Source organism: Phocoena sinus, chromosome 14 (genome assembly GCF_008692025.1).
Source record: "Phocoena sinus isolate mPhoSin1 chromosome 14, mPhoSin1.pri, whole genome shotgun sequence".
Taxonomy (NCBI): Eukaryota; Metazoa; Chordata; class Mammalia; order Artiodactyla; family Phocoenidae; genus Phocoena; species Phocoena sinus.
Window position 1 is genome coordinate 52,989,146 of NC_045776.1, and position 9,664 is coordinate 52,998,809.

General features: G+C 49.6%; 1 protein-coding gene across 2 annotated transcripts; it reads left to right on the forward strand.

The window, feature by feature from the left end:
* The first annotated feature begins 1,498 nt into the window (after window positions 1-1,498).
* Window positions 1,499-9,254, forward strand: ADCYAP1 (adenylate cyclase activating polypeptide 1). 2 transcript variants are annotated; one of them, XM_032602984.1, is made up of 5 exons: window positions 1,499-2,132; window positions 2,460-2,570; window positions 4,780-4,911; window positions 5,356-5,454; window positions 6,571-8,238. In XM_032602984.1, the coding sequence occupies exons 2-5, from the start codon at window positions 2,461-2,463 to the stop codon at window positions 6,758-6,760; spliced, it is 531 nt and encodes a 176-aa protein (XP_032458875.1). In that variant the 5' UTR covers window positions 1,499-2,132; window position 2,460; the 3' UTR covers window positions 6,761-8,238. The 2 variants fall into 2 exon arrangements, with proteins under 2 accessions (XP_032458875.1, XP_032458876.1); XM_032602985.1 differs by having other exon boundaries at window positions 1,951-2,146; window positions 6,571-9,254.
* The last annotated feature ends 410 nt before the right edge of the window (window positions 9,255-9,664 follow it).

Consider the following 9,664-nt stretch of genomic DNA (forward strand, 5'->3'; position numbering starts at 1 on the left):
AAGCAAAACTTTGCCACCTTGGAGGAAGTATTAAATCTCGAATAAGAGAGCGGGAAAGGCATTGAAAATGAGCAGCATTATAATCTTGTCTTAGAAAAAGCATGCAGAATATAGCTTCTCTAAATCATAGTAACAGGAAACACTCCCACTAAATTGCCATTTCCTCTAATTTTTGTTTAAGATCCAAATAATTAAAATGCACACTAATGGTTATCGATGGCTCTGTTTCCTTTTTAAAAGAAATAGACCCGAGTTCCCTTACTGGAGTAGAAATTTACAGATCTTCTTAAATAACCCCGGGACTTGGAAGCTTCCGGGTGTATATAGTCTTCCCTTATTGCTTTCCTCTCCCCACGTCATTTTCAGTTAAAAAATTTTAGCCGTCCCCAACGAAGGGATTCCTGTTAGAAACCCTCAGTAAGTGAATTTGTACTGGGTATCCTCGTGCTTTCCCTGTCTGTCTGTATTTCCCCAAACAGAACTCAAGCTGTAAATAAAGGGGAGAAACATATTTCTCACTCCCAAATTCTTAAAATTTCAGTTTTTGTGGAAAATACAATTTTGCAATTTCAATGTTAAAATTAGTAAGAGCCATAGAAAGTGTGAAGGCGTCCAAATAGGTCATCTAGAGATCCAAAAACCAGGACTAAGGGGAGACATAGAATGCTCTTTACTCAGAAGGGCAGGGGCAAGGGTTGGACAGTTCTCACCATTAAGGGCATTCGTGGACACTGCAAGGGAGGAACATATCTGAACAACGGGGGAACTTGGACGATGAATCGCCACATTAAGGGCACCACTACCAAATCTTCAGAGGCTCTGGTGAAAAATTAAACTAGTGGCAATTCTCAATGTTCGCAGCATCTGCGACCAAACAGTTCAGCACTCCAAGCCTGGACAGCTCCACAGGCCGAGCTCCGGACGCGGCTTTAACTCTAATCAATTCTACTCAGAGCCAGACTGTCAACGACAGCCAGACTCATTAGCGATTTACTGAAAATCCTCCAAGACTTCCCTTTAAAAACAAAACGACTTCCACATTTAATTGTCTATCTAAAAGAACATACGCAAGAAATTAGGAGATCTAAATTAAATTTATTAATAGGAGGGCTTGATGGTGCTTAATTCCAGAGCTCAGAGCTCTGATTGCTGGGGCTTGATGAAAAAGCAAAAAGAAATAAGAGGGACATAGTTAAAAACATGATTTTCACCATTCTCAAAATTCTATGAATTCTTTACCCATCCTTGAGAAGTGGGTAAAATTGAAAACAATCAAAACAATTAAACTTCTTTAAAATTGTACTGTATGAGTGAAAGGTGTTTATGAGAAGTCGATGACTCCGGATCTTATCCAAGAGGACGGCACAGAATAGTTAATATGTTCCTTGAGGGACTAGGATGCTGACGTCTTTTTCTGATACCCGATCATTACGTGACTGGAAAAAAAAAAAAAAAAAAGGAAGTCATTCCATGAATAAAAATCGGAGTGCAACAAAATATTCTGTACTTAAAGGCCATGGGCAGACAGATGTTGACAAAGAAGGCTCTTCCAAAGCCACGTTCGGATTGATTTCTGCTAACTGCACATATAAACAGGAGCAGAGGGCCGGTCACCTCTGTAACCACCGGCAGCAGCCAGCAGAAGCCGCAGCTTCAGACGCAGCCAGAGGGACTTCTGAGCAGAGAAGGCGCTGCCGACTCGCGCAGCTGCCTGACCAAGTGGCTCCCACAGACGCCGGCTGCGCCGCGGCCCTCTCTCTTTCCTTCGTCTCCTTCTAAGACTTTCCCTCTTTCCTTATCACTTCTTTCTCTCCGTGAACTTAAGGCCACTTTGTCCCCCACCCCTCTTAACTCGTCGCCCCCTCCTTCTTCCTTCTATATCTCTCTCCTCGCCCCCTTCTCTCGGTGTCACGCTCCCTCCTAGTCCTGAGCGTCCACAAACTTTTGAACAGAATACCGGCCTCAGCAAACAAGTCCTTCAGCTCCTCCTGCTGCTCCTGCTCGTTGCTGCGGCTTCTGCTCAGACACTAACGCCAGACGGTGATGCCTCTTGGGTTGTGACTCCAGCGCAGAAACTTGGAGAAGCCCTTTGCCCGCCGTCCTACTTGGCAGCAAACCCTCTCCTGGCAGCGGTAAGAGTTGAATGGTAAGGGGAAAAAAATCTTACCAAACCAAACAACTCACCTGACTGCTAATTCTTTCGCCAGCATCAGGGTACGAGTTAGCTTTCCTTCGTACCAGATCTGGCGAGTTATTGGGCGTTGGGTATATACATATACTTTCTAACTAGAGCGAGAAGGAAGTGGCGGGGGCGCGCCGGCTGTCATTAAGCCGTATTCAATACTGGGAGTCAGAGGTGAGCGCCGTCCCTCCCTCAATTCAGGGAGTTTCTAGGGGTCGGAGGGTGGAAGGCCAGTGGCGTTCTGACCGCTGTGTGCTCTCTTTCGCGTCCTGCGCAGAATGACCATGTGTAGCGGAGTGAGGCTGGCCCTGCTGGTCTACGGGATAATAATGCACAGCAGCGTCTATTGCTCACCTGCCGCCGCCGGACTCCGGTTTCCTGGGATCAGGTAGGTGCTGGCTGCCCTAGCTGAGCTGAGGCCGGGGCTTCCCTTCCCCTGACACCTCCTCGTGGTCGCCCTCCTGCAGTTCCTCGGTCAGGCTACGACCGGTCAGGCTTACCACCACCTCCCCATGCGCCCCCACTGCACCGCCACCAGCCTGGGTCCGGCCGCGGGTCAGTGGCCGTGGCTCAGCGGGAGGATCCCGGCAGACTCCGCTGGGCCTCAGCCCCCCTCCCCCAGCCCGCCGCAGCCGAGGCGCCTGGGTGGACCGAGCGCACTTCGGCGGGCTGGAGAAACCTCCCCTCCCCCAACCCCTCCCACGGGAGGGGGGCAGGGCCGGGCCCTGAGTTGACTTCTTTTCCCTATTCTTAGCTTGAGTTAGGAGAACTTTGGCTCCCGGAGCCAGTTTGGGGGGGGGGGGTGGTTGAGAGTGAAGCTCCCGTGGACTTTGCTTTGTTACAGCTTGTTCGGGACTATCGGGGCGGGGTCTCCCTCTCTCTCCTCTGCTCTCCTCACCTCAATTCGAATTCTTTCTACTGGAAGAGCTTCCTCTCAAGTGATAGGTTTTCCAACTGCATTTTGAGTCTTGGGGAGAGGGAGTGTTGGCCGGGTAGAGTTAAGAAGCTATTTGAGAGAAGGAAAACAAAGATGAGGGAGGGGGAAATAGATGAAATGGATGCAAAGGAGCAACAGAAACCAAACTGGCAGGCAGTACTGGGAAGGCAGCCCTACCCACCCCAGGCAGGAGTAACCCTGGCTTCCCCCACCCACCCCCAATTCCGGGTTTCTAATCGGTCGGCGCTGCCCAGGTTCCCCGCCGCAGCCCCAGAGTCCCGGGCCTGTCAGCGGGAGAGTGGAAGCTCGCAGCGCAGCGCAGCATCGGCACTCCGCTGTGCACCGGGCTCCCGGCGGCGAGGAGCGCGCGTTCTGACCGCAAAGCTGCTCCTCCGAGCCGTGCCCAAGAATGATCTCCTTAGGGGTCGCTGACCATTGATTTGGGTTCTGGCTTCGGTATTAGGATTCCAGCATCTGGGCACGGGGTACGGGGTGGAAGTGCTCAGAAAGACCAGGAGACTCCGAGCAGCCGGGCCAGGGCAGACAGGCGCGTCGCCGAGGAAAGGCTGGGTGTGGGGCGAGCGCAGCAATGCCTTGCCCCTACCTCTCCAGGGATGGAGGAAAGGCAACCGAAGTAACGAAGTATGGTTAACCCCTCCTAAAGCGCGCTACTTGCCTTGGCCGCTTTCCTAGTGTCTCCAGCGGCCGAAAGCGAGTGGGTTGTGTATACTAACCCACCTCTCCCGTCCTGTATCAAGGATTGAGTTGGTAGGTTAAGGGCGACTGCGAGATCGTTGTCTCTCGGTCCCCTGTTGACCCTTTGACCCTCTCCCTTTGCCTCTGGGTTGAGATGCTGTCCCGCCGCCCCGCCACCGCTAACATATTAGCGCGAACTATCTACTTACTGGACTTAAAAGCCTTATTACACCCCCAGCTATTTTCAAAGTCCCGTGTGCCTGGCACTTTCTCCGGGCAAGAGGTACCGGAGGGCGCGGACATGCCACAGAATGAGCCGCTGCCAAACAGGCTAAGTTTAGGGGCATCTATTACTCATGTTCCTGCCAGATCCTCTCCCGCCCAAAATAGAAGCCGGAGGTTCTCCGTGACCTACATCTGCGCGGGGAAGGACTCCCCTGGGCTCGGAGGCTGGGTGGGGGTGGCTGCTGGCGTTGGCCGCCGGACTCCCCAGCCATCCACCCTCTCTGGCTCCCGGCCTCCCCCGCCATCCACCCTCTCTGGCTCCCGGCCTCCCCCATCCGGTCTTCGCGTGGCCAGCGTCTCTCTCCTAGAGCCCTTCTCATCTCTGCCCGCCGCTGCTTGTGGACGGAGGCTCAAGCGCCAGGCCGGGAACGGAGCGGTCCTCCTCCGTGGCCAGGTGTGCTAAGTCGGCGCAGACGCCTCGGCTTCCCAGTGCCCGTTGAGGCCGCGGCCCGGGCAGGGCGACCCTGCACCCGCGAGAGGAGGGGTGGGAATTTCTGTTGGGTGGAGCTTTCTCCTCCTACTTCTACCCGCACCCCTGTCCTAGAAGAAGAGGCAGTTCTCCAAGGGGCGCCTTTAGGAAGAAGGAAAATCGTGAGAGCCCCTAGGGATCTTTGGGTCCTCGCAGAGCCGAGGAGGGACCTGTAGTGACCACTCCTCGTGCCCCCGACTACCGCTGCAGGCCGGAGGACGAGGCGTACGACGAGGACGGAAACCCGCTGCAGGACTTCTATGACTCGGATCCACCTGGCGTGGGGAGCCCCGCCTCCGCGCTGCGCGACGCCTACGCGCTCTACTACCCGGCGGAGGAAAGGTACCACCGCACGGCCCCGCGCCGGCCCAGGACTGGGAGGGAGAAAGGGGCAAGGGGTGGCCCATCGAGTAGGTTCTTTTTCATAAAAGCCCTCAAGCCTCTCCTCTCCCGGGATGGTTCCCACGAGAGCGAGAGAAAGTTAGTAGCGGGCCGGTTTGTGTGGACATGAGGGCCGCGTGGGGACGAAAGGTCCGTGGCCCAAGGAGTGGCAGTGAGTGCGCGCCCTGGCCGGGTTCCACACCTGCGGTCCCCGGAAGGCAGGACGAACTCCGGTTCCTGGCACTCACGGGAACATCCCAAGAGTCCTCCCCGACTGCCTTGCCTCTGGGGTTTTCCCCGGCAGCCTCCCGGAGCACCGGGGGGCGTGCGTGCCCAGCTGGGGACCTGGGGCTGCCACTTGGGGACAGTCAGTGACCCCAGGCGCGCACTTTGCCTCCTTGTTAGAGATTTCGCCCACGGGGTCCTTAACAAGGCCTACCGCAAAGTGCTGGACCAGCTGTCCGCCAGGAAATACCTGCAGACGCTCACGGCCAAGGGCGTGGGGTAAGAGTTTGCGAAAGAGTTAACCCGCGCGTAATGGCGCGCCCCCGCGAGCGCCGGGGTGGGTATCTGTGCCAATGCGTGCTGGGCGGGCGGCGCAGCTTCTACGTCCGTGCGTGCACGTGGGGCCGAGGGTGCGTCTGCGCCGCAGGGTCTGCCGGGCCAGCTCCCGGACGCAGACTAAGGTTCGGAGACCGCGACTTAAGTTTGGCCAGAGAGCTCGGGAACTGGGCGGGGAAGGGAGAAGGCAGGAAACGCGGGGAATCTGATCCGTTTTGAATAATTGAAAAAAAGAAAAAGCCCCCTCCCCCACCCCAGGCTTTCAAAACCTTCAAGCTTCGTGGGACGATTGGCTAGGATAGCCTCTATGCATGACTTTTTCTTTCCTCATTTTTCTTTCACTGTAAATTCAGTTCGAAACAAACAAATCCTCAGATTTGGACCCTTAAGGAAACAGTTTTTGCTGGTGCCAGACAAACCCAGAGCACTGGGCTTGCGTGGAGCATCTCTCAGCAGAAGGCAACATTTTAATAAAGCCCATGGGACAAAAGATTACATTTTCCTCAATTAATAATTCATGCGATGAATAATATTGCCTACAGCCTGTCTACTTATATTATTATCACGTTTTTCACTTTAGCGCGCAGGAGAGGAGTGTTCATGTCTGACTAGGAATTGCGAGATCGATGTAAACTCCACGGCAGCAGCCAACTTGAAATTTAGGGCTCTTCGGTTATTTTCTCTGTACGTGGGGTTGGGTGGGGGTGTGCCAGGTACGGTCAGGACGATTGAGCGCAAAAGCATGGATATTCAAATCTCAGCGGGCAGCGTTCGGAGAGAGGTTGGCCTTAAGTCGCTTGCCTTTGGCCCGGACCTCATCTGGGGCCCATTCTGTAAGGACTTAGTGCCCCAAGATAGTCGGTGGGGAGGGAGGAGTGAGGGTTCCCATCGCAGCCCTCCCTCCGGCAGCTCTCTGGCCGAGCAAGGCGGCCCGGTGGGCTTTGAGAGCCGGCGTCCTCCCTGAAGACTCCCGCTTGGGGTGGGGCCCGTCTGCCTCCAGCAACTATTCAACCTGTGTCTCCCGCCCCGCCACCCTCTTCCCGACTTCTTTCCTTGCAGTGGGAACCTGGGCGGAGGCGCGGAGGACGACTCGGAGCCGCTCTCCAAGCGCCACTCGGACGGAATCTTCACGGACAGCTACAGCCGCTACCGGAAACAAATGGCTGTTAAGAAATACTTGGCGGCCGTCCTAGGGAAAAGGTATAAACAAAGGGTTAAAAACAAAGGACGGCGAATAGCGTATTTGTAGCGATGAGCTACCAGCTACCCTGTGTATACAACCCTGACACACTGAAAAGTCATTTTCCCAACTGACTGAACAGTCATGGCTCTTGTGTTCTGTCCAAACATGTATTTATGTATGAAGTAAAGCCATTAAATGAATATTTTGATAATAATATTGTTTTTCTTTTTACAAAGCACTAGAGAATGCACAGATATACTTTGTGGACCAATTATTGATATTGATATATATATATATTACAAATATATATTAAGAATATATATATAAAAGTATAATTGAAAGCAGTTCAAAGTGTGCACAAGGATTGAAAATTCGCCTGAGCTGTTTGTTTTTATATAAAATAAATAGAAAAATAGACAATCATTGTTTTGAATATTACTCCTATTTTTGTAAACTGGAATTAAAAGGACAGTATTTTTATCCACTACAGGCCTGAAGATATTAATACCGACCATTTGCTACTGTACATAAACAGTGATGCCCTGCTCCAGGGAGATTTTGAGTAATGATTTGGGAGAATTGCTGAAGGGCACTCTTTCCCAGTGAGTCTTTGGGGCAGGCTGCTTCAATCCCAGCTGGACTCAACTAGCCACTGTCCCCCTCGCTGGGTGGCAATTCCAATACTTCTGCTTTCTTGGATTCTATTTTTATGTGTATTTGTTTCTCTTCAGACTCACCCCAGAAGGAAATTCTCCTGATAAAACAACAGCTGGATCCAAATTGCGCTTCTCCCCAGGATTCATACCACTCCCTGGGGGAGGAATTGGACTCTACAGAGAAGGGAGACTTGAATAGGAAGCTCCCTTTTCTGTACTTCCAGGGACCCCAATATTCCAAGGTTAGGGCAATTGGAACAAAGTGAAGGAAATGTAGGAATATTGGAAAAGGCAGAGCGTACGGCAGTAGGAGGAGGACCCTCCTGGAGAGGGACTGGCTGGGGGCTGCCTCAGGCCTGGGAGCTGGGCATAAGCCGAGTCCCACCGTAGTCCCCTGCCTGCCTGACTTTGGGTGCTGGGTATTGGAAATGGATGCAAAGTACAATGTGTTTTTCTCCAGTGCTGTCCATGCTTCTCATCTTGTGAAATGGCCAGGATCCTCCCCTTTGAACCTTGCTCTGTAGGAGCCACCCTTTTCTTTCGTGGTTTTCTGAAGACTTCTTTCCCACCCTCTCGCACCAGTTTTTAAAGTACTGTTTACCATTTTTCATTCACTTCTCTTAAATTTGTAATGCTTCTTAATATTTTTGTTGTTTGATGCTAGCACTTATTGTAAAGTATAGGAACCCTTGTGTAGTTACCACTAAGTAATTATGCACTAAATATGAATCTTTTGTTTCTTGTTGATTGAGTTTGTAGGTAAAATGTATTTTTCTACATTATGGCTTATTGCTTAGTAAAATTTATTTCATAAAACCAACCTTTGTCATATTAGAATGTGTAGTGTTCACATGTTGGTCAGTTGTACTAACTGATAAATCATTTAAATCTCATCTTCATATGTATGAGTACTATCTTATATTTGTGGTCAAGAGTGAGGTAAGCAAGCTCCAATAGGCCCTGAGAATGTCCCCTTGTATTCTTTCTTGGCTACAGAAAGCATGTCTGTCTGTTTTCTATCAATTTCTTGAACCTGTCAAGTAATCTCAATAAACAAAAGAACCTTCACCCAGCAACCAGCTCAAGCAACAACAGGCAAACCAGCCAGCCAAACTCCCAAATTTCAGGTCCAAGTTCTTTTGAAAAAAACAAAACAAAACAAAACAAGAAAAGATTAAACATTAGCTTGTAAAGTTTAAAGGACCTTTCCTTTTCCTTTACGGATTTGATCAGTATGAAGTCATAAATCAAAGAAAACTGACTTGGATTTGCATTCCCAGGCGGGATGGATGCTGCTGGGAGATCACATTGCAAACAGTGAAAGCACAGAGGCATTCGATCTATGCCTGAGTCCTGTGTACAGAATCAATCTTTCTTTAATTCTGCAGTCTCCTCAGGCAATGTGACACGGGATGCAGTTTGCAGCTTTAGTGCCTTTCTTCGCCTTTTAAATCGCCACGAATCACAGATGGCTATTTAGTGGCCCTACAATGCTGCAACACATCGGCTTGCATTTTAGTCTTATTTGTTTCTTGGATAATGGGCAGTTTTCTGTATTTGTGTCAGCTGTTAGTGGTGAAATAGGGCTCTAGTTAACCTTTTCTTTACAAAGTCTAATTTAGTGTTCCCGTGGCTAGTTGCAAGCATTTACAGTGATCACCCAGTTTAATCTTTTGTATATTTTTTAGAAATGCCAAGAGCCTTACTAATAACCTGGAGCAGATTTATGATATAGTGATAATTTAGATAGATGTTAGTCTTGAAGCTCTTATTTTATGTGCAACTGATTATAAAAACATCTTACCCGAGTATTATTACACACATGATATCTATAATTAGGACTTTGATAACTGTTATATAAAGTGTGTAAAATTTGTATGAATAAATTTTTATAAACAATGCAACTTCGTCTAATGTGTGGGGAAAAAAGACATTCAGGAAATAACTACTTTAAAATCTCTTAAAGTATTTTCTTTAGCGACCATAAGATTTTTCATGTCTGGAATATCTAATCATCCATGTATTTTCATAAATTGTATTTTAATATCTGCTTGATGGGTTACTGAATTCGACTAAAAATTTAAAGTAGCTACTTAGATGGAGACGCCTAAGAAGATACTAAGCTCATAAATAGGTGAAGATATTGGAACCTTTATAGGATGCTCAATTTAGATTAATTTCCGTCCCCTAGTGTGTAAATACATTGCTCAGTACTCAGAAAGTTGCTATCCAGTGGTGGGAGATAGTAACTGGGTATTAGTTACACCTTTGAAATAGAAATCTAACATTGTTATTTTGTAAGTAACTCTGCACA